The sequence below is a fragment of the Hippoglossus hippoglossus genome, chromosome 5, assembly GCF_009819705.1.
Source record: "Hippoglossus hippoglossus isolate fHipHip1 chromosome 5, fHipHip1.pri, whole genome shotgun sequence".
NCBI lineage: Eukaryota > Metazoa > Chordata > Actinopteri > Pleuronectiformes > Pleuronectidae > Hippoglossus > Hippoglossus hippoglossus.
The window spans coordinates 4,965,273-4,992,305 of NC_047155.1; the positions used below are offsets into that span (position 1 = coordinate 4,965,273).

At 40.8% G+C, this 27,033-nt stretch overlaps 3 protein-coding genes across 3 annotated transcripts; all 3 read left to right on the top strand.

Annotated features, from left to right (window-relative positions):
* Positions 1-4,014: 4,014 nt before the first annotated feature.
* On the top strand, positions 4,015-12,347 carry LOC117761043. The gene is made up of 6 exons (XM_034584614.1): positions 4,015-4,615; positions 7,330-7,553; positions 7,685-7,787; positions 8,139-8,234; positions 8,365-8,876; positions 9,152-12,347. Exons 1-6 carry the CDS (start codon positions 4,574-4,576, stop codon positions 10,590-10,592), a joined length of 2,418 nt encoding a protein of 805 aa, XP_034440505.1. The 5' UTR covers positions 4,015-4,573; the 3' UTR covers positions 10,593-12,347.
* Positions 12,348-17,487: 5,140 nt separating this feature from the next.
* Positions 17,488-18,391, top strand: LOC117761048 (transcription cofactor HES-6-like). Its single transcript, XM_034584623.1, has 2 exons — positions 17,488-17,625; positions 17,739-18,391. The coding sequence occupies exons 1-2, from the start codon at positions 17,503-17,505 to the stop codon at positions 18,069-18,071; spliced, it is 456 nt and encodes a 151-aa protein (XP_034440514.1). The 5' UTR covers positions 17,488-17,502; the 3' UTR covers positions 18,072-18,391.
* A 4,033-nt stretch (positions 18,392-22,424) lies between these two features.
* Positions 22,425-23,526, top strand: LOC117761052 (enhancer of split mbeta protein-like). Its single transcript, XM_034584626.1, has 2 exons — positions 22,425-22,602; positions 22,716-23,526. Exons 1-2 carry the CDS (start codon positions 22,480-22,482, stop codon positions 23,046-23,048), a joined length of 456 nt encoding a protein of 151 aa, XP_034440517.1. The 5' UTR covers positions 22,425-22,479; the 3' UTR covers positions 23,049-23,526.
* The last annotated feature ends 3,507 nt before the right edge of the window (positions 23,527-27,033 follow it).

Here is a 27,033-nt window from a genome sequence, read left to right on the forward strand (position 1 = left end):
CAGGCTGAGGTTTTATTAGGGGGCATGCGTTTCCTGGACATGTGCAGTATCTTGTTGGGGTTTAAAAGATAAAAGCCTTTATCCACATTATAGACCCACGATGACTCAACCGTGTCTGCATGAGAGGTTGATCTCTGATATCTACATTGTAAATATTATTCCAGCTAACATATTAAACCAGATTAGTTAAAAAAGTGGAAACAGTGACACACAGGAATCCCAGTTCTGTACAAAGGTAATACAATTTACCCACCAGCACCTCTATAAAGCTAATTTATGAACATATATGATGAGTTTGTCAAATGAATGAATCAACATTTTGTCAGCTCCTTTTGGAATTTTGGCAGATGGATTGTCAGATGGTGGCTCAGAGAGATTTTACTGAAATAATCTGTAACAATACACAAAGCAGCCTGTGATTTACAGGGATTTACAGGCGTTGGCTGAGATAATGAAATAATGTTGGCTGTTCTCTCCTTTTTCCACTTTAATTATACAATGAGTTTTTTTTTTCAAACAGTACATTTTAGTGTGATTTATTTTGCATATCCTCTAAAATGTTTCTCTCCTGCTCTTTATTGTCTTTCATGGTTTTATTTTAATGTTACCTGATCAATTCAACAAAATCACAGCTTAATTCAAAGTGTTACCAGGAAATCAAACCAAAATGGTACTAAAATTGTAAAAACTGTCAAATGAGGACGTCTCCGTGTTCCCAGTAGAAATTATTAAGAAAAGGGAAATTTCATGAATCAAATGTCGCCTCTTGTTAGTCCCTCCATGCTGGCGAGTAATCAGCTGCCACAGTTTTTATCCACATCTTGTTTGAAAGGCTGGTGGGTGTTGATATGAATCCCTGCACGTACACGCTCCTCATATAGAAGCTTCTGCAGCTTCTCAGCAACAGCAAGAGTGCTTTCCATTTTTAGACACAGACAGGTCTGTGTGTGTCGCATCCGAGCATCTGCTGTGTGTGTGTGTGCGTGTTTGTGTAACTCTGACACATGCTCTCTCTCTCTCTCTCTCTCTCTCTCTCTCTCTCTCTCTCTCTCTCTCTCTCTCTCTCTCTCTCTCCTTAGAGAAATGGCAGAGCTCAGGCATCCAGATTCATTCGTCATCATCATCATCATCATCATCAGGAAACACACACACACACACACACTTAATCTTTACCTCAACCCACTATCAGATAATAATAATATACATACCTTTAATTACACATGAGTATACATACACATAATATATGTTAAATGAAAAACGAAAAAACACAAACACATCTATATATATTTTATGTTATTTTATCTTTATCCCTTTTAATATCTTAATTATTTATTTTTACATGTTTCACTTTTCGCACCTTGTGATTCTTTGATAAAGGCAAAGGAATAATTGGCAGGCGAACTCGTTACCATAACAACCAAACAGTCAAAGCAGGGTCACTCAGAATGAATCGGATGAAATGAAGCCTCCATAGACGTCTGTGTGTTTTCACTGCAGAGCGGAGGCTGTGCACAGACGTTTTCTGAGTCTGTGAATCGGAAATGTTCCTGACGGATGTCTCAGGAGACACTATCATGGGACCCTGACCGCTGTCCAATCAGAGCGCGAGCTGGGTTCATATTAGCCCCTTCTACACAACCTGTCTAAGGCAGGAACGTTGCACCTCTAGCATCCAGTTCTATATAACAGGTACAGAGACGAAATGTTCCACCTTCATGGCGGCGGCAGACGTTTATTACCTGATCCAGCATCATCAGCATCCTGTTGTATGAATGTTGGGTTGCACGTCATGCCTTTGAATCCAGAACACATGTATTCTATCAGTCAGCCCCTTTGATACAGAGATCCTGGACCTCGCTGACCTCATTACGTCGTCTTTGCTTGTTTACACTGAACCAAATAAGTCGGCATATTTTACAATGAGGGCTCCTGTAGAATAACCTTCCCTTATAAATCAGGCCAGCTACCTCAGTGTCCTCATTTAAAACTGTTTTAAAATACATTTTCATACAATGGCTTTCAATTAGATGTTTTATTCATTGAAATGTTAGAGGTGTCTCATAGTAGAAGCTTCCTCTCACTGGGACAGAGCTGTAATTTAAACAGGAAAACAATGTGTTGTTCAGCCACTTCAGACAATCAGACCAATCAGAGAGCTGCTCTGTGTGCCACATTAAATTGTTTAAACTTTAAACGAGCTCTGTATCTTTTCAGTTTTTATCTCTATAATGCACTTTGTACATTTTTGTTTTGAAAAGTGCTATATAAATAAAGTTTATCATTATTATTATTAATAAAATATGCTGGTGTCTGCCCCACCAAACTATCGTAAGACTGCCATTTACGCTAAAGTGACTCTCGCACTTATTGAGATATAAGAATTCATGTATCTGGATGAAATACATCTGACATGTTTAGGGGACTGATATTTGTGAGTGTGTGCAATGTGGTGCAGAACCAAATAAAAGTCCGGATCCAGTAAAGTTAAATGTGCTTTCATTGGGGTCAGTTGGACCTTGGTGGATATTTACTCTTTTTTAACAATAATAACTCAACGTACAGTATTTTAACAAATGCAAATCATAAGGAGAGAGGCGATGATTAATAAATTATTGTAAAGATGGCAGCTCTTCAATCTGAAGTAATAAAAGTCATGTTTTATTGAACGTAATGTTCTATTCACATTATGTTGCCAATAGCAATTAATGCTCCATGAATTAAAGAAATATGCATGAGCACAACAATATGATAATAGTATTTCACGTTTACCAATATTGTAGATATGTTTATTTGGACAACATGTCTATAATGATTTTTGCAGTTTTTACAGCACATATGAAGAAGATGAAGATTTTAATCCAAATTAGATGTGAATTGTAGACTCATTGGACTGAAACTAGGAAATCAGTGATGTGTTGTTGCACTTTGGCCACAGTCATTAACAGCTGCTGTAGATCCTGCAAACCATCTGGACTCACTGTGCTCGGTTGGTTCGATGCCCTGAAGTCGGATTTTGGCAAAAATGGAAAGAACTCAATAGTTTCATAAGACTCTGTTTGTCCATTGGGCCACTCGTGAATCAGAAAATAGATTGCATTAGTCACAATGACGTACAAAGACTTGTGCATCGCATCCAGTGTGGGCTACGCCGAATTAGTTTCTTTCAATTCAATGAAATTCAATTCAAAATACTGTAATTGCCCCCCTTCAAGCAGGAAACCAAACATGAGCACACAAACAATTCATCCACGCACATAATAGACGAGACTGAATACTGACAAATACAAACAAATATTTTAATTTAGAAAATGCCTACTCCAGGTGAGATACGGTTAAAGTGCATTTATCAAGGTAATTGATCATTTATTTTATAGACATGCAAACACATTCCTGATGGCGGCAGCTGGACGTCATCATAGAAGACTGTGTGGGGTCATTGATTATCTCATGTGTCTTCTTAAGGAATGAAGCTGCACGAGAGATTCTTGTGTTTGGAGCTTGCAGTTGGTTCTTGTCCATCTGACAGAGGGATTTAAACAGCCAGTGTGAACACACCTTCATATGGGATCCGGTCTCCTTGTGTCTGTTTAGACCAGGTCGGATCTCCACCTGAGGTTCAGGTAGATTCTCTCATCCGTTGATGACATGTAATAGTTATAATTATGTAAATTCGAATTTCCTGCTTCAATAAGTTCATCTGTGCATCGTATCCTGTGTAGACTTCATCAATTTGGGATTGGAAACGATGGATCTGGACTAAACCGCCCGTGTGAACGCGCCTATTGGATCAGGTTTAGACGAGGTCTGATTACCAGATGTTGATTTTTACGATAATTTGTCCACATGGAGTTCAGGTAGATTCTCTGAGAGCCAATCATCAGGAACACGAGACCTCTGATAGACACACTGGAGAAACTAATCCCCCGTCATGCCTTGAGCAGCATCTGGTGGGAGTTCCTCGACGAACAGCTCGTAGATGGATGGTTGGATGGTGTGTTTCTCCTGTTACTGTGCATATCGCTGCAGTACAGGCAGGCTCCTGCACATGTTGAGGCTTCACTGAGGAGTTTTCCGTCAGAGAGGAAGACATCCAGAGGGAGACCACCGCGTCTGATTGGCCGATTACCCTGAGAAGGCCTCCAATCAGACACCATCCTCGCTGTGTGACTGCGTGTGTTTCCCTCTCGCCTCTGAATGCACTGTGTCAGCCTGCGCATATTTTTATGTTTGCAGCACTGCACGCATGCAAGAGTGTGAGAGTGTGTATATGTGTGTGCAGGATGCTAATATCTGGAACTGCGAAGGGGGGGAAGGGGCGAGGAAAGAGATGCTGAAGAAATTGATGAAAATAGAAAGAAAGGGGGAAATATAGAGGAAGGAGGAAGAGGGACAGGGAGGAATGCACAGATGTTGAGGAGAGGAGGATACAGAAAGGCACACTGAGCAGGGACTGACGGAGAGAGTGACGAGGAGGAGGAGGAGAGGAGGAGGAGGAATAGACGATCTGCTGTGGGAATCAGCAGATCGTTGATTTTCACAGGAACCAAGGCAACTCTCCTCTGTTGCCGTGACGATGGGCTGCTGGCTCTCTGGACCATGGATGGGTGACCAAACGGTGAGCGACCGAAGACCTGCCTCACTGTTGTTGACAACTAATGATGCTGTGTGTGTTTTATGTTTTAAGTCTCATTTGAGGAAGATGGAAAAAGCTCCATTAGGCCTGTTTGCGTTTGTCTGTGTGAGTGTGTGTACATGCATGTGTATGTGTGTGTGTGTGTGCGTGTGCGTGTGCGTGTGCGTGTAGATGCAGATGCGAAATGGCAGCGTTTAATTATTTCTGCACGATTCAGCATTTGTGTGAATAATAAACCCCACGAGGATGTTTAAATCTCTGGCAGTTTCAGTGTTTTCTTCTAAACACGTTGAATTTTCATGTTGCGTGAATGGACGTAGTTCATACGTGTGAAACGCTGGAGCCTCACAGTCGTTCTGCTGCTGTCCTCCACACACAGGTGCCATTTTGTGCTTCCCAGCTCATGCTGTGTGTGTGTGTGTGTGTGTCTGTGTGCGTGTGTGGTTGAATGTAGCAGTGGGTGACTCATGGTTGGGATGTGCTGGAGTTAACAATACTGTTCATGCGTCTAATTCGATGGCCGCTGAGCTGCATGTATGCATGTGTGTGTGTGTGTGTGCGTGTGTGTGCGTGTGTGTGTGTGGGCGTGCACAAGTGTGTGAAGCAGGATGGGGTTTGTGTTGCCTTGTAGGTGTTAACCCTTTAGTGGAAGCATGGACACCGTGTACACGTTCATCGTATTTGACTTTGGTCGCAAACATTTTGGTCTCACTGGAATAAATCCACCGTCTGTGTGCAGGCGGAGCTGAGTCTTGTGACCCAGTTGCATAATGTCGACAAATTCAGAGTTTTGGGTTTGTTGTGTGTCGAAATTGTAAAAAAACTAAAAACTAAACTGAAGTGCAGTTAAAATGGCAGCATGGAGAATAAAATTGGATTGTGGTATCGATGGATGCTGTTACGTCAACAGGCATGAATGAATTAAGGCATCATCCTGTGAAACTCTCATTTCAATAAAGTTCTTACAAGACACAGATCATTAAAAGAATTGCGCAGAAGAGTAAGATGCTCTACATGTTAATATCAGTAACTTCTTGAACACTAACAAACCTCTAGTTTGTAATACCTTCAGGTTCTCCCAGTTAATAACCCCGATGATGATGGTGATGATGTCACCAGGGGTCATTTTTTTTAACGCCCAGAGCCACAGGACAAACTGTCTTCACAGGCACGAACATGCAGATGGTACATGGACCACATTTACATTTCTAGTCTTGAAGAGCACTCCAAGCGTTTCACAGTACAATTCACATTCACCCAATCACACGTTGAATCTCACGCTGCCGTGGCACGAGAACCGGACGAGCCGAGAATCAACCCACCGATCCTCTAATTAGTGAACAGCCCACTCTATCTCCTGAGCCACAGCCGCTCCTAGAACTGAGTCAAGTAGATGGAGTGTCCCTTTAATTTGATGATGAGCCCTGGACAAAAATGTGCTGCTGTTTTCTTATTTGAATTATGAAAAATTTGCCTCATTCACACAATATATGCTAAAATAATTAAAGACAAATTTAAGAGTCTCGCTGCTTCTGTTTTGAAGTCACTCTCTTTGGTACTTAATCGATACTTCAATTAAATACTCATCTAATTGTATCATTAATTGATCTTGGTCTTTAAATGTATGTGTCTATTTCGAGAGGGAATCCAGTAACGTTGTCCTCTACACTAAAAATGTATGAGAAATATCTGCTGCTTTCAGGTGCACAAGCAAATATCACGCTTACTCTGATCCAGACATAAAACTGCAATAAGGGATGTAGAGAGTCTGGGTTTGTTCCTCCTGAGCATCACATGTTCTATAGAAATATATTAATATAAATATAGAATAATCGATACATTCGAAGTACAGAAAATAACATTTAGATATCAGCATAAACAAATTGATTTGTAACGTTGACAGCAGAAGCCAGAGATTGACTGTACGTCTCTTACATTGCTCAGTCGTAGCTGACAGTAATGCTTAAAGGAAGCTAAAGGCTACAGGTACTTTAGAAGAGACTTTAGAAAATACGTTTCTCAGTTGGAGGGATGTTTTTTTCATTATAATCATAAGATTTAATTTAAATTTTACATTGATCACATTCATTGTTACTCTCTGATCACTAATATAATTGATTGGGTGAGTAGAGGTGCAACATGACTTAAAGTTTCAACCTCGTTTGCTTACTTTGTTTCCAGACGTAGAGTTTGAATGCAAAAATACACATGAATGTAAATCTATGAAGCTTTACCTTACGATTACAAAGAAAAACATCAACCTAGTGTGGACATAAACTTTTTAATAATTAGCTACATGTTGGATTAAACGTCATTTTCCACAACTTTGTATGTAACTTAAGGAGGCAGAATGAATTATAAATAATATATTAATTGTCCTGAAATTGTGTAATTCTAACAGTTTTGTCGTTAATTCATTCAAATTTTTGAATATGACAACAGACATAATTCTCACCATCTCTGCAGTTCACATAAGCTTGTTAATCTCCTTTAGCTCATAGTTTTGGTTTTACTACATTTACAAGACAAAGTCCAGCATGTGAAGACAGATAGTTTATAAAAAGATGGTTGTGACCAAACAAGAGTTTTTTCCACATTAGTCAGGTTGACGATCATGTTGCTCTGTGTCTGCCGGACGTGTGGATTGGCCGGTTCTTGCTAATGTCGCATCGCTTTGATATCTGTGCTTGTCTCAGATGAGTGGGCGGAGTCTAGCAAACCTGAGCCAGCGGGATGCTCTGCGAATCCTGGCGGCCAGTCAGCATCCAATCACCATGCAGATCAAGGGTCAGAGGGGGTGTGGCACCGAGGCAGACAGGGGAGCGTGGGAGCCCCTCCCCCTCAATCTGCAGCACCTCAACCTGCCCCTACCAGTGATGGGGGCGGGGCATAACGCATCAAGCCCCTCCTACCAGGACAGGTGAACACACCTTTCTACGGCCATGATGTTGTCAGATTTCTAATTTATTTAGTCCTGCTCGGTAACAACTTTTGTAAAAGTCTGTAAGAGTCTTGCAAATATAAATTCTGTGTTGTTGTTGTCCATCACAGACATTACTACAGCCACCTGTCTCTGCCACAAGATCACTGCGATAGAGGACGGTACAGCTACTTGTCCAGCTCCCCTGGGGACACTGTGGACATCGGCCACCAGGTGACACTTTTATACTTTTATGAAATACAGCTCATTAGCATATGGTTTAATCTGCATGGGACTAAGAGACTACACACTAATATTACCCCCATGGCATTTATAAAGTTGGGCTGATAAAGGCATCACAAGTAATCAAGCAATTATGCATAAAGGATTATAAAGGAAAAAGTCTGGCTGCATTTTGAGATAAACTCAACTGTAGAATCCGTATCCATAGGAAACTGTTCCAAAGTGTCACTTTAACTTCAACACTGAAGTACAGATTTAAAGAAGATCTCCAGCAAGTAAATGAAAAGTTTCATGTTTTGTGCTGTTTCTCATTTTCTTTGTCTCACGTCACGAATCCTTCAGGATCCAGAACTGAGCGGTCGTCGACCAAAGGAGCAGAACTGTCTGATGAGATGTTGCAATACCAACCTGGAAGAACAGAATCGCTGCCACAGTCAGGTAATCCAAAATTATTCATATCATCATTTCTAAGTATCTAAGTCAACAAAATACAGTTTCAGTATTGATTCCAAAATAATGTATTTTTCTTTATAGTGTTTTATGTGTATTTGCGTCACTGTTTTTGCAGACTGATGATGAAGACTTCATGCTGGAGAAGCCAATGGGCTTCCTGCCTCTGCACCATGAGCTGGACAGTGGGCTGGGTTGGACTGATGGCTCCCTCCACCAGGGGGACCTCTCGGGGCTGGAGACTGAGGAGGGAGGCCTGGAGGACTGTCATTCACATGGGGTCCTTGCCCCAGGCAGTTGTGGGGGCTTCGGGGGCGGTGGCTCGCCCTCATCTGAGTCCTTTATCTCCTCAGAGCTCAGCGACTCTGGCTTCTACAGCGTTAGCACCGGTGAGTTCAGGCACTTCCAGAGGCTCCTGGAGAAGCGAATGCGGCTGTACAATGCCAGGCTGCAACATCAGGGCGAACCCTGTGAGAGGCGGGAGCGGCGTGACAGTTGCCCCAAGAGTCACCGTGAGCTGCTGGAGGCCATTCCTGAGGCGCTGACCATGCAGCCACAGAGTCAGCACCTGCAGGTCGGGATGGAGGAAACTGGGCCCGTCATGGACCTCCCACCCCGTGGACTTTTCAGGTAGCAGCTCATAGAATAAATGTCCCTGCAAAAATGATTAGATGTGATCAGCAAATCTCTCAAGTCTCTGGGGCTGGTTTCACAAAGTCCTGTCAGACTGGTGCGCAGAGTCTGTACTTCACACATCCATGAGTTTTGACATATCCGGCTATTTTTACTTTCCAAATTGTTAAAAATGTAATGTCTTTGAACAACAGCTGAGCTTAGATATGTAAAATTGTCTTTATGAAACCATTCCCTGGCTCGTTTGTTGACATCTGTTGTTGAACTTTCAGGGTTTCATCGGTCCAGTTCCATAAGGCAGATCGACCCTGTCTGAACCGGCACAGCTCCAGCAGTGGAGCCCTCTTCAATCCTTCTCATGCTCACGCTGCAGTCTCACGAATGACTGCTCCGATCCTCTCCACCTGCAGCACCCCCACCAGCCACAGGAGAACACTGGTACCAATACAGCAGCACCATCAAGGCTCCAGCTCAGTAGGGATGCTGAGGAGAAGCCGAACGCTGCACCATCGTCCTCCCCCACACGAGTATCGACGCAGGGCCAGTCACCCAGCATCCCCTTCTTACTGTGCAGCAACCCTGCATCACTGCGGAGGTGTCACGCCACAACACGTCCTGCCACCAGGTCTGCCAGAGGAAGGTGAGCTAGAGGCCGGTGTGATGTCTTCCCACCCAGCGACCCTGGCCATCTCACCCCAGCAACATTCCACCGCTCAGGGGCACATGAGGCCTGCTGAAGCCCATGAGCGATGCTACGACAACAGCAGCCAGATCTCTCACCATGACTGGTGGCACTCACAAGAAAGAGCCATGATGCCTCAGACAATGCTGACAGAAAGGGACAGAGAGATCGAGAGGGAACTAGAACAACAAAGGCAACTGCAGAAGGAGTTAGAGCTAAAGAGGGAGAGGGAGGCACAGATTCAGGAGGAGATGGACAGAGAGAGGCAGCAGGAGCTGGAGAGGAGCCGAGCCAGGGAGCAGCAGCACCTCCAGAACCTGGTTCACCCTTCTCAGGCTGGAGACGTCAACGACACCTGGCCTAAACCAGCTAGTCGACAGTCCCAGGGTTGCGGAGGAGGCAGAGGGCCTTACAGCACCCTGGAGGGCTACATCGGCCCTGGTGCTGGTGCTGCTGCTGGATGGGAGGCAAAGAAAGGACACATTAATGCGACGTCAAGCCCTAATCCCAGTTGTGGTCCAAAATTTACCCCAAGCTCCAAACCCAACCCGAACTCTCGGATGGCCAGGAACCAGCTCCTGAGGGACCGGGCATCTCAGCTGGCGGATGAACGCAGTGGGATGAGCACTGATGAGGAGACCAACACTGACATCCTGATGGGTCGTTACTGGAGTCGAACAGAGAGGAGGGAACACTTCCTGTTGGCTCGTGAGCAGAGGCAGCAGCAGCAGCTGCAGGCCCGAGGAATGGCTATACGAGAAGTTGTCGGCAGAGGAGGAATCATCACGGGTGGAGGAGGAGCCACTTTTAGTGATGCAGGAATGCTGGACAGCAGGGGAGTTGGACCTTTTGCAGATGGACGGTGCAACACCGTCCTGGAGCTGAGTCAGAAGAAACTGAGTCGTTTGAGGAACAGGAAGCTGCTGGATGACTGGACGACAGTAGAGGAGCTGCTGTCTCATGGGAACAGGTTGGACAGCCACGGGGACATGTTGTGTCCCAGCTCCCTGCTGACGGTCACCACTGTCTAACTGCATGGACACCACATGTAACTGTAACTCTGTGTGCGAGTGTGTGTGAGATAAGATATAAATCAGGCATTTTTATAAATCTACTTGTTCTGTCTTTTCCTGAGTGAGAAGAGAAGATTGTTATCAGCTTCATCTCAAGGACATTAGCCTCGCTTAGCACTAATTTAGGAAGCAGAGGGAAATTGCCAGCCTCACACCATCTAAAAAAAAGCTTACCCCTCCCCCAGCCACCAGGGGGGGCTAAACAATATGAAATAGTTATCTGTTCCTCTCATTTGATGAAGGATTTGCAATTAACTTAATAAGTAACAAAATATAACATGTTAATCAATCAGCTTTGGAGTTATTGGAAGGTGTGGAGCTAGGCTAGCACTGTCTTTATGCTAAGGCAAAACGTGCTGGATTGTGTTCTTCATCAAGGACATCAATTAATCTTGATGTTATCCCACAAAAAACATCTGTCAAGCTAACTTGGTTGTTTTCTCACATTTGGACTAATTTGTTAATATTAGATCAAATATAAATCACTGCATCAGCACAGCCACCAGGGTCTGGATGATGTAAATTTGTTCATCAAGTTGACTGAAGCCAAAAAACATACTTTGTACATGCTTAGCGATGTGTGGATGTCATATTATATTTATGACCGCACAAACTGTATGAGCCTGCAGCACAGGGTGGACTGACCCGCTGTGTCCTTGTATTGTTGGGATTTCAGTCATCTGCGTAAACAAGGTCCTCGTCACTCCTGAATCTTGAAGCTCAAAGATGAAGCTGAGACTCGTCTTCTCACAAAACTCAGTGGAAGACGGAGAACGAGAGGTTTTATGGAAATGCCGGACTGTTCCTTTAATGAATGTGTGCGTGAGAGAGGGAACCTCACTGTCATCGCTGTACATCACCTCGACCGATAGCGTTTTCTGTGCGAGCGTGTGTCACCATTGTACAGCACTCCAGACAAAATGTGCGTGTCAGTGCATGACGCCTGTAACGACAAACAACAGAACAAGGTCAGCTGAGTGTGTTTGCATCACGTGTTTCATGCAACATCTTACGCTCTGTTTATTTCACAAGTATCTTTGACAAAATGACCAGAAATTTGGGTTTGGACTTAATTCCTCAAGCAGATCTTGACATTTTGGGGAGCAATACCGTTCTGCGTGCTGTCTACCTGGTTGTGCACTAACGATAGGTCACATACGACTACTTTTGCGTCAGGGCCACAGAACACATCAACTGTAGCAATGCAGACAGTGACAGCTGAGAGTGGATACCAAATCCTGGATAGTTTTTTATAGAAACTCTGTTTACAAGTAAGAATAATAATCGGTGGGAGCTTTTGTAACTAAATGATAAAGACACAATCTGATTCACTTGCTTGTGCAGCACTAGTCAAAACTGTGACGATCACAGACGAGGAACAATGTGCCACAGAGGTTTGCAGAGGATTTCGATCACAGCTTCTAGCTGCTGCACAGGTTTAGGCTGCATTCACGTCCGAGATTTTCAGTCCTGCACAAACATGCAGCTGAGTCGAACAACATGTTTACGTCAAATTGTAACTCTGAGGTGGAGGTTTGAGGAATTTCTGACAGCTCATGTATTCAGTAACGTCCGGCATGTTTAAAACAAGTATTGTCAAAAATCAACAGTAGCAAAATGGAACAGAAAATACACATTTTCTTCTCTAGAAAAATGTCAATTAATAACAAATAAGTAATATGTTATTTATGATATTACTCAGCTAAACGTGCAATTTTACTTTAGCTTTTTTTGGGCTACAACGAACACTTTTAAGCTAAGTGATCAGACTATAGTCGATGGACTGGAGGTGGCTATCAGGAGTGTTTGTTTAATAACAAGAAGTTTTCCCACATTCTTACTGTTCTGCGTGAATGCAGCATAGACAGTGTGGCTGGTGTTCTCGGCTCGTGGCTCCTCGTTCCTGCAGGTGTCTTTACTGTTGTCAGGATGTTTACAGATCTACCTACCCAGGTAACAGCTTATGCACATTTACTGAAATCTGCAGCGACTCCTTGACTGCGTGCAGACGATTTTAAAGACGAGAACACACACCTCAAGTCGACTTTTCGTTAGGTTGTCCGGACTATACAGCGGCGTCTGTGCAGTCAGGACAGACAAAGCTCAAGTCAGCGTTGTTGACATTCCACTACACCAGAAGGTACAATGTAAATGTAAATCTGAAATCTACTGATTCCAGGTCTGCCGTTTGGGAAAATGTGCAATATTACCTCAAGCTAGTTTTAATATGACAATGATGATGTTGTGTGCGCTATCTGACAGGTCTCCATTGAATGCAGTGACGGATGCACAAAAGGGGTGAATTACGACAAGTGCACAGTAATCTTATAATCTAAAGTGGAAAGAGCAAAGGTTGTGTAGATATTCATATTATTTCTCTACATTTTTTTTCCATGAGAGGGACCTAAGAAAACAACTTTTGCACATAGTTTTTTATACTTAAAAGTTCTCCCTACCTTTCTCTACCAGGGACCTAGGCCAGTGGAACGACTGTAGATAGAATGACAGTGTGTGTTGATGTTTTCTTTATAAACTATCATAGTGATTTATGGAGGAAAAAATACAGTTTATTGTCATTGTGTTGGACATATTTCAATATTTTTCTTGTGATGGTTATAAAAACAACAAGAACCGTTTTTATGATCTTTAAAATCGAATTAATTTATTTAAAAAGCTGGTGAAACTTTGATTTGCCTTTTTCAAAGAGTGAACACAAATTGTGAATATTATTGTCTCTTTAAATGGATAAATTGAATTTTACTGTTGTTTTGTGTCATTATGACATGTACATATTGATTTTGTCGAAAGGTGCGGATGAGGACCAGGTTAGTAACAGGACACGCTGACGCCGTCAGACGTCTCCGGTGGTTTGATCGTGTGATTCTGTCGGTTTGTAGCGGTGTTATGGAGGCTGTACATACAGCACGGAGATTAACATTGTAGTATTAGTACATATTAGTTTAAAACTCACAATATTGTCAACATTCATAGAAAGTGGTTCAGTTTGTTCTGAATGTTACATGTGACATCCATAAATTATGAGTAGAATCACTGACACTAATTCTTAAGGAAACGTTACGATATTTTCAGATTAATCTTCTTTATCGTCTTCTCCAGAGTCAAATGTATTTGATGGATGTGAGTTTTATTTCCCAGTGTCCAGTACAGAGATCGCTCAAGGACGTTGGCCTTGCAAAGCATAAATACTGGAAGCCAAAGAAAACACACACGTGACAAGTGTGGCTAAAAAAAACACTTTTCAACCACTACAATGTGTAAAGCACAGGTTAAAATCATACAGTTAGAAAAGGCAGAATTTCATGTAGCTACTCTATGCTAGCTCCAAATGTCTGCTGTGATAGGAAATAACAGGAAGTTAAAGTTAAGCCAGGGGAGCCGACAACTTCACAAGGAAGACAATGCAATACGATTTGCTTTGCTACGATACGATATGATACAATACAATACAGTTCAATAAGATACGGTACAATATGATACAAAATGATACAAAATGATACGATATGATGTGATACAATACGATACAATACAATACGTTATGGTATGATACAATACAATATCAAACGATATGATAAAATACGATATGCTACGATCGGGGGGGGGAAACTGAATGTCACTTTACACTTTGGACAGAGACATCAGTCAAGAGAAAATCATAACAACCCAACAGCATCAGATCATCATCATCATCACCAGTGACAGTCAGTGAAGATCTAGTTCAAAATTCCAGTGGGATTTGTAAAAAATCTAATTCACCATTTTGATTGAAAGATTGTATTAACTTAACTGAACAACCTGTGCAGCTGCAAACATCTCATTCATGCGCCCCGACTACATTTCTGTGAAAATGTTTCTCGCCACCTTCCCATTTGTAACCAGGGAAACAGCACACACGCACAAATCAGTGATGTGGGCGTGATTCAGCGCCGGGCGTAGTAACGTCCTGGTTACCGGGCGTGAGCAGTGGATTTGTGTAAATCTGACAGAGCTGGAGTTTCTGAAAGGTGGATTCTTTCCCTGGAGGCTCGCAGTGTCTCTTTGTGCTTCCAAATTCTGCTCAGCTGAGCACGTCCTGCACCCATCACTGTGCTGGACAGATGCAAGGGACGTCCATCTTGTCCTCTGACTCTGGAGAAGAAGGAGAGCGTTAGAAATTTACAGACATTTCACAGTGTTTTTTTTTCTTTTTAATACATTTTAAACCCTGAGAAAAAGAAAGAGGTGCTGGAGGTTTGATTCCACACTCCCCCCCCCCCCCCCCCCCCCTCTGTCTCAGCTGTGACTCAAACAGTCTGAATAATGGATGACGAAGAGAGAATATTTTTCTTCTCACCGCCCCCCCCCCTCTCCTCCCTTCACTCTCTCTCTCTGCTTACGTTACACAAGAGCACAGAGAGCTGAAAATAGCGCTGCTGTCCTCATGTGATGTGAAATTAAAAGCACACTGGAGCGGAGACGCTTGCTGCCGGAGAACGCAACACTTGTTTCCCTCCATCTGACAATCCCTCCATCCGGCCTGCAACACCACCTCCATCCGTCCGTGCGAGGGTACTTTTCACCACAGCAAGCTTTTTGGAATATGATGATGTACATGTGATTGTAATAAAGAGATTTTAATTAGCTATGACACAGTGGTGCTGTGTTTTCACTGATTGCAACAATTTCCTGAAATGTAGGAAAGGCTTTTACAGTCAAATATGAGAAGTACGTATCGGCTTGATTTAGTTATTCATCGCTGGTTAGAAATAGAAATGGAATATTAATTTTATAACATTAACATGGTAGTTATTTATTGAGATCTATATTCTATGTACGTCATGTGAAGTATTAGCCAGGGCCCACATGACTTCATCACATATACACGTTAACATGCACATGAATTTATGATGGGTCATTCCTTTTTAAATTATTGAATGAATATTTCAATGCATCTTTTTATAAAGCGTTGCCATGGTTTTGATAGATAAAAACGTCCCCTCCTCAAAACTGCAATAATACACAAGATATATAATCACCTCTGATCCTAAATATAAAATATTCATTTTCTTCATTTTATCCCACAATTTATTTTATAATATAAAACACAAAACCTAATTATTTTCCATTTACTACATGAGAATGAGATTTCTTTTGGAGGGTCAACACAGTCTGGGCTGAGTCACTGATTAGCAGCAACATTTAGTTTTTTGCATTATTATTTTATTAAACTTACCTTTTAAAAAGAGATTGGTGAATTTAGCTCCACATCCACGAGGGTAAAGTTCCCTTCAGACATTCCTCAGCCCAGCGTGGCCGCACAACGCAGTTAATGGGATGCACACTGAGACACACTTGTATTGATCCCTCAGTAACAGCGATGAAAGGACAGAGTGTGGGAACCCAGAGGAGAGTGACTCACAGAGCCTCAGTGGTCCACGGATCCAGACCTCTGCCCCAATGACACAGATGTTAAAGGCTATTGAAGCACCAAGACAAAAACATATACTGAGGTATTTCGGAGCAAATTTATAAAGGTTTTAACATTTGTTGGTAAAAAGTTTTAGATTTTTTTGTTTTAAAATATCCTTAAAATATTCTAAATGAAAATGGCTTATTATATTGAACAATTACCCATAATCTCAAATTCAAAATGCAACTGATTGATTTGACAACATTTCTTACAATGGTCTCAGTAGATTTACTCTTAATAATAAAAACAGACAAACCGCCGGATCACTTTCTATTATTTTCTTCAGATTATGTTTTATAAAGTGTAGATTTCTATGCTGGTCTGAAATGTTCATAACTTTATTTTTAAAATCCCAAAACAAATCCCAACTTTAATCTTGAGAAGGCTTCTATCTTTGTAGAATAAAACTAAAGAGAAGAAATGGAGCCTGCTTGTGTCGACTAATCCTCTTTTAACGCAGCGCACGTCTCAGTCTGAGTTAATGGGAGAAGTGTGGGAAAGCCCTGAAGAGCACAGCCACAGTTCAAGTTGATTAGCGTCTTAATCACACAATCAGCCGCCTCCTGTCCCGAGGGACCGGGCACACTTCGGGAAGCAGCTGCTCCAACCTCCCAGCTCCTGATGTGAACATGTGAAATATTGATCTGTTTGATTTAACAAAAAACTTGAATTTTGACTGGAAGGTAAAATTTTCTGCACGTGCAAATTGAAAGTGGGAGGAAATTGAGGACGATTGCTTGTGTTTGTATTTTTTCTGTTTTTTGTTGTTCCGCTCCAGATGGTTGGTGACGTCAGGCTCGGTCTCTGTTACAGCTCACATCCAGGATCCATTACAAACGACTCTTTTGTTGTGAGCGGGCAAATGATCAGTGTGGGAAACTGAGGGAAACGTTCTACTCACACTAAGAGGGGAGAGGACACATCTGCTACATCTGGACACCAGGACTTTGTCCAAATGTAATCTTTAATAACCAAAAATACCATAATATATAATGTTGTGTTCCAGTATCTTGCAGCGTGAAAAATTTAACTTTTACTTTACAATTAATTAATTTAAAGAATTAAATGATAATACCTCATATAAAATGTGTACATTTTGAGGTACAAAGTTTTTAGATCAGGGCGTGTGCTCATTCAAAGTCATTGATCAGCATCAGGCAGCAGATCTGCTCTCTGCAGGGTCACCACTTTCCCAGATTCTCTCTCCATCACCCCCCCAGTCCTCCACCTGTTCCCCTGAGATCCAACTATTGTCTCCGGCTCATATGACAACTGAGCATGTGGCAGCTCCACAGTCCCTTTCTATTTTTCAGGCTCTCTGATTGGCTGAGACTGTGGGAACCTGCAGCCAGACCCAGACCCACACATTGATATGGAGATGTGGGACTATAAATAGGAGGGATGAAGGCAGCAGGGATCAGATTGTCTCTACACAGACCTCTACAGCACAGAGATCCACACATGGCTCCTACAATCACTGCAGCAAGGACCAACTCTCAGGAGCATCTGACTCGGAGCCACAAGGTAAATTGAAGATTCAAGGAGACGTGCTCTTCTTCCACGAGAGCTTGTGTTTGTTCATGCTGACTCTTGACTCCAGAATAAGTTGATGACTGACTTTGTTCTTGTCTCTGCAGCTCAGAAAGCCTCTGGTGGAGAAGTTACGCAGAGAGCGAATCAACAGCAGCATCGAGCTGCTCAAGTCTCTCCTGGGTCCAGAGTTCCTCAACCAGCAGCCAGACTCCAAGCTGGAGAAAGCAGACATCCTGGAGATGACCGTTTGCTTCCTGACACAGCTGCTGCAGCAGAACCAGCAGCAGAGAAGACTGATGAAGCACTTCAACAAGCTGCAGTCTTCCTCTGAGGAGAAGCTGACAGAGGCTGACTTCTCTCCTCTGAGCTCCACAGTCCACAGCAGCATCACCAAAGACCAGAGTCCAGTCAGCAGCGCCCCCTGGAGGCCGTGGTAGACTCCTACAGACTGGAGTTACCAGCAGACAAACTGGGACGAGCTCAGTGGTCAGAGACGACTGGAAGTGAATTCTATGAAACTTAAGGACTTGTTCTTCTGTATGAACAGAAACATGTATTTGTGTGTTGGACGTTTCCTGAGGAAAAGAAGCAACAATATCTTTCAAGTGAAGAAAGAAAACATCTTGTCATGCATGTTGCATGAATCACATCTGATTGCATCAGCAATTATTATCACACCTCACTGTGTCAGTGATGTATCATCATATGGTTTGTTACCTGTTGATTTATATTGATCTTTGCTGTGAAAACATCTAAATGTCCTTTTTGTGGACGTGTTTCCATCAGGATTTTAACTTTGAATTTCTCTGTTCAGTCAAATATGATCTGTTTTAAGATCCAAACGTTTATTTCATTTTCTTTATGAACGAGAACATCTTGTCATGCATGTTGCATGAATCACATCTGACTGCATCAGCAGTTATTATTGTATCTCACTGTATCAGTGATATATCATTACTTGATAACATTTATTAATATTTTACCTCACTGTACTTCATGGTTGAAGAGAACACAGTGGAAACATTTTAATATGTTTCATTAATATTGATCATTTTGATCAGAAACCTTGACTTTCTCTTGTTAACATTGTTAATCATTGATTTTAATCTCTGTGATTAGTTGCATTTGTTGTGTTGTGCATCAACAAATACTGAAACTGAATTCTATGGAATTTAAGGACTTGTTCTTCTGTATGAACAGAAGGATGATTAAATACTAAATGTGTTTAAACTCTCCTTTGGAGAGAAATGTACTTTTCCGAAGGAAAAAGTAAATATGGAAACTTCATCTTTCACATTGAGAAAGAACATTATTAATTCATGTTTAATGAAAGTTTATATTTCTCTGCATTTGTATGAGATGAACTTGTACTAATTCTGTATCTTTGATCATTTTGATCAAACTGACTTGATGTCATGATTTTAATCACTTTGATTAGTTAATATTGATCTGTTATAGGATCTATATGCATTTCTATCCTTTAATCCAAAAGGTCTGTGTGTAAATCTGCTGCTGTGGCAGTGAACTGTTTACTTTAATGAAAGTGACCTTTATACTCACCTGATCTGTTCTAGGGTCAGTTTGTTCCACCTCAGCTTTTACATAAAGCGTCAATGTTGATTTTAAATAATATTTTATATTAAGATGAACATCAACTGTTTGTGTCTTTTGTAAAGACCCATGTTCCTCCACTCAGTTTGAGTGCAGCGTGACTTGGAGACGCTGCCAAGTTGTTGTGATGCATCATCACTTGTTTCTGCTCTGAATGAAAACCTCATCATTACGTTTGTCAATAAACCAAAACATAATCGAATCTACTGCATTCTGTTTTCTTGTGTTACTTATACTTACATAACTGTACACAACAGTTGTGAAGAACAGATTCCCAAAGAGATTTCTGTGGCATTTGTGTCACGGTAGAGGTCATGTATCATCAAACCATGGTTTAAGAAGGGTGGCACGGTGGTACAGTGGTACAGTGGCCCCTCCTCTTGTCCAATGTTAGACAGGATTGGCATCAGCCCCCTTGCTTCCCTCACCAATAGAAAACAGATAAATGGATGATGACCAAACGTCAGTCATCAAACCTTGGACATGATTCTCTCTCCACAATGCAAACAAACATATTGCCATTTAGAGAAATGTCATTTTTCAGTGTGAATATATGAATTTGATTATCTGACATCATCCACTGTCTGTCACTTAGTGAGGAGGCTCTCAACTTTCTCTCTTTGCCATGGACCCTCCTACAAGATAGAACATATTATTGGGAACTCCTTGTTTACATCCCTTGGAATAGTTTGTCATGAGCCTAATTTTTAAACTTCTACTATGTGAAAGAACAACACAAAAGAAATGTGTTTGAAAGATACTAGAAATGCATTTAAACTATTTTCACCATGTCAAAACAGAATATCTATATATCATGATGATTTTAATGGATGAATCTGGAAGCTTTTCCCGAACCCCTGGCAGTTTGCTACAGACCCCGTTTGAGAACCACTGACTTGGTGGGTCCTCATGAGTCACCAGACCACATGGAGACATTTCCACTTTGTCTCCGACTATGTTTCAATGACAAAACTTCAGCTGAGTCACGTTTATTTGGGAAACTGTTGGAAAGTTGCATCAACTTTACAGTTACATTTTCTGTTGTTAGAGAAGAAAGTGAACATTTCTCTCCTGCAAGAGGCCGAACATCGGAGCTGGTTTGTGACGGGAAACAGTCACACACACTTTGTATTGATCCCTTTGGTTAAATGCATGAAAGGAGAGAGTGTGGGAAACCAGAGGGAAGTCACTCACAGGGTCCCAGTGGGACAGTGAGGGACGACCTCTGACCTGAGGAGACAGAGGTTAAAGTGAATATGTTGCTATTAAACCTGGAAAACCCGCCTATTGTTTCAAATAGCGCTCATTAATTTATAATCTATTTTTAAAACAAAAATAATTCTATTAACATTTCAAAACCTATTGCAAGTTCATTGGGTGGAAACATATGTTTTTTATAATTAACTTTAATTACAGGCCACTTCTCAAAACTCAGTTATAAGTGAATTAGAAAGTTGAAACAGGATTAAACCATTTCAGGACAGGAGCAAATCAGATCAGGGAATAAAACATTACAACAAATAAATAATAATACAGACAACAGGTAATGAAAGTTGTGTATTATAGGATTAATAAAAAGCTTTTTTTTGAAGACATGTTTTAGGAATTTGTCACTGATTCTGGTTTAAAATAGACAAAATGGACACTAAAATAAAATGTTAGATGAAACTATGACAAAAGTTTGTGCCGAATACAATCTCCCAATATGGAGTCTTGAGAAATGTTTTAAAAAGCTGCGGATCCTTCGGTGTAAATGCACACACTCATAAAAGTACACATACAGACACACAAAGAGAAAGTACACACTTACACAAGTGTACACACTGCTGAATACAACCTGCAGCTCTTATAATAAAGAATCATTTGAAAATATTAGTTTCTGCTTGTGCCCAAAAAACCTCTCTGCTGGTTTAAGGTGACAGATGAACGGACTGAATGTAACAGAATGTGGGAAAGCACCGGACAACTCTGTCCCACTTCAGCCTGATTAGCATCTTTAACCACGCCAGCAGTCGCCTATTGTCCGGAGGGATTTGGCACACGTCAGGAAACAGCTGTCATTCACCCTTTACACTTTGAAAACATTCATCAATACAAGGGATATGTTTTAGCTTCAGATATTTGATTTTTTTACAGTTACGAATGAAACAGTTACGAATTAACTGCTTAGATTTGATGTATTTTTACATTATAATTTTGGAAACTGTCCGAGCTCAGAGGGATCCAATGAGGTGGTTTCCCTCCAGATGGCCGGTGGCCTGACGTCAGGTCAGTGTCTCCATCGCAGCACACGCCCACGATCTGTCACAAAAGCTGCTTTCAAAGTGCTTTTGTCGTTCACTGACCACATCATTCAAACCCTGAGTGTGGGAAACTGAGAGAAACTTTCTACTCACACCAGCAGACACAAGACGACACAGCTGCTGCATCTGGACACAAGGACAACTTTTTAACTAATAGACAAAAAAACCAACACTGACTTTGTCTCAAACTCAAATATTATAAACTGATTGGTTTCATGAATCACTGTAGTTAAAGTACTGGTAGTTTAAAAAATATATGATAACGTTTGTTATCTTTAGATTGATAATTGTGACAATATGTTGAAATGTCCTTTATAATGGAAATAGTTATTATCTGAGACTAAATTTAATCATTAACAAAAATCTGTGATACCTGATGTTCATCTCCTGAGCCTTGCAAAAGTGATGAAATATGTTTTATTCTTCTATAAAATGAAAAAAAAAAATCACTGTAACTCTGTATACAGCTTATTAATATAAAATAGTTTATATATATTATTATTATATACAGGATTTGTACAAACACAGTTTTGAGTTTATGTTAAACTTCACCGTAGAGGTTTTGCACTTCACCTTCATCTCCTTCTACTGATGAAGAGTCTCTGGTTTGACACGTGTGCTGACGAGCGTGTGCTCAGTCAAAGTCATTGATCAGCATCAGGCAGCAGATCTGCTCTCTACAGGGTCACCACTTTCCCAGATCCACACAGAGCTCTGTGAGTCTCTCTCCATCACCACCCCCCCCCCCCCCCCCCCCCCCCCCCCCAGTCCTCCACCTGTTCCCCTGAGATCTAACTATTGTCCCTGAGGCATTAACACCATTCAGCGCTATTGTCCCCCCGAGCTCTCTGATTGGCCGAGACTGTGGGAACCTGCAGCCAGACCCAGACCCACACATTGATATGGAGATGTGGGACTATAAATAGGAGGGATGAAGGCAGCAGAGATCAGATTGTCTCTACACAGACCTCTACAGCACAGAGATCCACACATGGCTCCTACAATCACTGCAGCAAGGACCAACTCTCAGGAGCATCTGACTCGGAGCCACAAGGTAAATTGAAGATTCAAGGAGACGTGCTCTTCTTCCACGAGAGCTTGTGTTTGTTCATGCTGACTCTTGACTCCAGAATAAGTTGATGACTGACTTTGTTCTTGTCTCTGCAGCTCAGAAAGCCTCTGGTGGAGAAATTACGCAGAGAGCGAATCAACAGCAGCATCGAGCAGCTCAAGTCTCTCCTGGGTCCAGAGTTCCTCAACCAGCAGCCAGACTCCAAGCTGGAGAAAGCAGACATCCTGGAGATGACCGTTTGCTTCCTGACACAGCTGCTGCAGCAGAACCAGCAGCAGAGAAGACTGATGAAGCACTTCAACAAGCTGCAGTCTTCCTCTGAGGAGAAGCTGACAGAGGCTGACTTCTCTCCTCTGAGCTCCACAGTCCACAGCAGCATCACCAAAGAGCAGAGTCCAGTCAGCAGCGCCCCCTGGAGGCCGTGGTAGACTCCTACAGACTGGAGTTACCAGCAGACAAACTGGGACGAGCTCAGTGGTCAGAGACGGCTGGAAGTGAATTCTATGAAATGTAAGGACTTGTTCTTCTGTATGAACAGAAACATGTATTTGTGTGTTGGACATTTCCTGAGGAAAAGAAGCAACAATATCTTTCAAGTGAAGAAAGAAAACATCTTGTCATGCATGTTGCATGAATCACATCTGATTGCATCAGCAATTATTATCACACCTCACTGTGTCAGTGATGTATCATCATATGGTTTGTTACCTGTTGATTTATATTGATCTTTGCTGTGAAAACATCTAAATGTCCTTTTTGTGGACGTGTTTTCATCAGGATTTTAACTTTGAATTTCTCTGTTCAGTCAAATATGATCTGTTTTAAGATCCAAACGTTTATTTCATTTTCTTTATGAACAAGAACATCTTGTCATGCATGTTGCATGAATCACATCTGACTGCATCAGCAGTTATTATTGTACCTCACTGTTATTAGAGTTGTATCATTATATGATAGCATTTGTTAACTATTGATCAGTATTGATTGTCGTCATTAACAAATATTTCTATGTCCTTTTTATGGACATGACTCAGAACGGATCTGTTTTAAGATCCAAACATTTTTCTCTTTTGTAAAGATTTTACTTAATATCACTATTTTCCAGTGATACTTTTGTTTTCCATTGTGTGTCATGTATTGGTAAAATACAACACAACCGTAATATTTTCCAACTATGGAAATGTACTGATCATATTGATCAAATATCTTAATTATCCTCTTTTGGATATCTTGTTATAATTGACTCTCCATCACTTGTTGTGATTGTAGAAAACTGATCTGTTAAGATCAAAATGTTTATTTCTTTTACAGTAAAAGTACAAATGTAATGTCACATTTTCATAGTGATAATTTAATTTTACCATTATGAAAACTATATCAAGTTTGATTATTAAGCATAATGTTTATAATTGTGAAAACTAATTGAAGTTCCTGATCAGTAAGAACAATGTGATTTGTTGTAAAGTCATTTGTGTTTTTACTGTTTTTACCTTTGTTGATTAATGACAAACTTCTTTTCCACGTGGAAAAATGCTGTGAAAGTACATTGAGCACTGTGTCCTCACATGTTGTCCACTGTTTGTCTTTTATAAAGACACTTGTTCCCTCACTCTCTCTGAGTTCACTGTGTCTTGTAGACATCTACAAGTTGTTGTTGTGACGCATCGTCACCTCTAGTTGGCGCTGTCATACTCTCATTGTGACTTGTTGAATAAACAAACTTTCAGATGAAACATTTTTCTCATGTCATTGTGTTTTAAAGTGACCTTCTTTATTATAATGAATTTTCAATTATAATCCTAATTGATACAGATCTGCACCATTGTTCCTGCATTTAATTACAAACAAATACAAATAATTTATGAATTAATACAACTGAGTTTCAGTTGAGATTTTCATTCAATGAAATTAGGTCATAAATGTTACATCACTGTGTCCATATGGAATAAATCCAGAAATTTAATTAAAAGATAACATAATCACTGTAAAGACACTTCTCCTGCAGCATTATTCTACTATATTAGTGCGTTTCAGGTGTTTTAATTTAAGATATTTTAAGTTAGTCATCTTCAAAGAGGCCACACATTGTCTGTAACGTGACGTATAACAGGACACACTTGTATTGTTGTGTCAGTGAAAGCAGTGAAAGGACCGAGTGTGGGAAACCAGAGGAAACTCACTCACAGAGCCTGAGGGACCATAGATCCTGACCTCTGACCTGGGGCCACTAAATTATTTATAAGGGACCGGCCCCAAAAAGTTCTTGATAAGTTTTAAATCATAAGTTTTAAATCATAAATATACTTAATTTTTTTTCGTTGTAGTGAAATACCTTTCACCAGGTGTGACCTCCTCCAAGAGGGAAACGTGTATTCTAAAAAAAACGTTTTTTAAAAGTTAAAAGCAAAAGCAGTGAGAGTTATTTTTAAGTAAAAAGTTTGCACTTAATGAACAAAAGAGAAAGTAACTGTTCAGACAACATATCAGACCAAGATTTAACTGCTTTTACTGGATTCTCAAAAGAAATTGCAATGAAACTATAAAACTGTGACGCAACCTGTTAATCTGTGACCTTTCACAAGAAGAGAACATACATACTGATGTTCTTTATGACAAAATACAATTTAAATGGACATTAAGATATTTTTGTGTTGTCACATATCACTGTTTGTATCTATTTATAATGTTGTAAGGTTTTACCGACACTTATGTAGTGAATTAAGGCAAATCTACCTTAAGACAAGATAATTGCAGAGGGGACGACAAGAACAACAAGCATCAGTGTGAAGTAATAAATAAGTAAACATAAAATATAAATGTAAGGAAATATAGCAATAGTACCAAAATATACAGTTTAACCAAGACTGCACACAGCAAAATATAGAATTTACACAGATAAATGAAGTATTGAATGTCGAATAAAATCAAACCTGAGTTCATTGGTAGTGTAGTTCTTTTTCATGATCAGATCAGTTTTGAGTTATCAGAAAAATATCATGACTATGTCCAATATTAATAACATTTAAGCATTATACCACAAATATAAATATCAGTTTAAAGATCATCTATGTTATCGTATACTATCAGTACTTAACTAGAGTGAGGTACACATGAAATTGATGAGTTTTTATGTAGAAAGTCAGCGTTTGTGATCTATTTGTTAAACTGGGATAAAGTTGTCCTTGTGTCCAGATGCAGCAGCTGTGTCGTCTTGTGTCTGCTGGTGTGAGTAGAAAGTTTCTCTCAGTTTCCCACACTCAGGGTTTGAATGATGTGGTCAGTGAACGACAAAAGCACTTTGAAAGCAGCTTTTGTGACAGATCGTGGGCGTGTGCTGCGATGGAGACACTGACCTGACGTCAGGCCACCGGCCATCTGGAGGGAAACCACCTCATTGGATCCCTGACAGTTTTTAAAATATATACATTTTTAAAAAAGTACATCAAGTCTCTGCTCTGCTCGAACTACACTGGCACCTGCATTTTTGAGCTTGTGGCGAAAAAATATCTATTTGAATTAAATCATTCATCAACTGGTTTAAGATTAAAGCTTTGTATCTGGAGTTGGGGGGGGGGGGGGGGGGGGGGGGGGGGGGACGGCAGCTGTTTCCTGAAGTGTGCCAAATCCCTCAGGACAAAAGACGACTGCTGGTGTGGATAAAGATGCTAATCAGGCTGGACTGTGATTCAGTCGACTGCAGCTTTCCCACACTCTGACCACACACTGTTCACACTGAGACATGTTCAGACACAACCGTCTCTGCTGAACCACACAGGGAGCAATCGTTTTGTTTCATCTTACTGTGTTTGATTGTTGTTTTTATATAAAAAACGATGAAATGTGAGAATTAATATATTAAACTATAACATTTGCCATAAACGAGGAATGCCAATGGGTTATTATTTTATTTTATTCTATTTAGAAATTAACTGCAGTCAAAACAAAAACATTGAGAGCTTCTCAAACACAGTATTCAGATTGACACTGAACAATATCATTCATTTGCAAACATATGATATCATAATATAAACAAAATATATATAAAAAGTTTTACTTTCAAGATTCAACATTCAGAAACTTTATTGTCACTTCTCTGTACATCCGCTGAGCAGAGCAGGATGAGATAGTGTTTAGTGGTGAACATAATCAAAATGAATAATGAACACACAGCTTGAAAGTGAATTAAACAAAACAACACAATCCCACACGTCAGTTAAAGTCGAGTGAAAAGTGTTGAGTGCAGTTAAGAGTGTCAGTAAATTTAAGTTTATATAAAACAGCAAGTAGAGCAGCTGTGAATTTCATATATAATTCTATTTAATATTAAAATAATTCAATCTGTTATTCAGTACATAAATATGTCTTCGTTAGATTTGCACTATTTTCTGAACGTTTCATGTTGGCTGCCGTCGC

Coding starts and splice junctions, on each gene's coding strand:
- LOC117761043 (XM_034584614.1), top strand. CDS start 4,574: ATGGGCTGCTGGCTCTCTGGACCATGGATGGGTGACCAAACG. Junction 4,616..7,329: donor CATGGATGGGTGACCAAACG/GTGAGCGACCGA, acceptor TGCTTGTCTCAG/ATGAGTGGGCGGAGTCTAGC. Junction 7,788..8,138: donor CTGTGGACATCGGCCACCAG/GTGACACTTTTA, acceptor CGAATCCTTCAG/GATCCAGAACTGAGCGGTCG.
- LOC117761048 (XM_034584623.1), top strand. CDS start 17,503: ATGAAGGCAGCAGGGATCAGATTGTCTCTACACAGACCTCTACAGCAC. Junction 17,626..17,738: donor ATCTGACTCGGAGCCACAAG/GTAAATTGAAGA, acceptor TTGTCTCTGCAG/CTCAGAAAGCCTCTGGTGGA.
- LOC117761052 (XM_034584626.1), top strand. CDS start 22,480: ATGAAGGCAGCAGAGATCAGATTGTCTCTACACAGACCTCTACAGCAC. Junction 22,603..22,715: donor ATCTGACTCGGAGCCACAAG/GTAAATTGAAGA, acceptor TTGTCTCTGCAG/CTCAGAAAGCCTCTGGTGGA.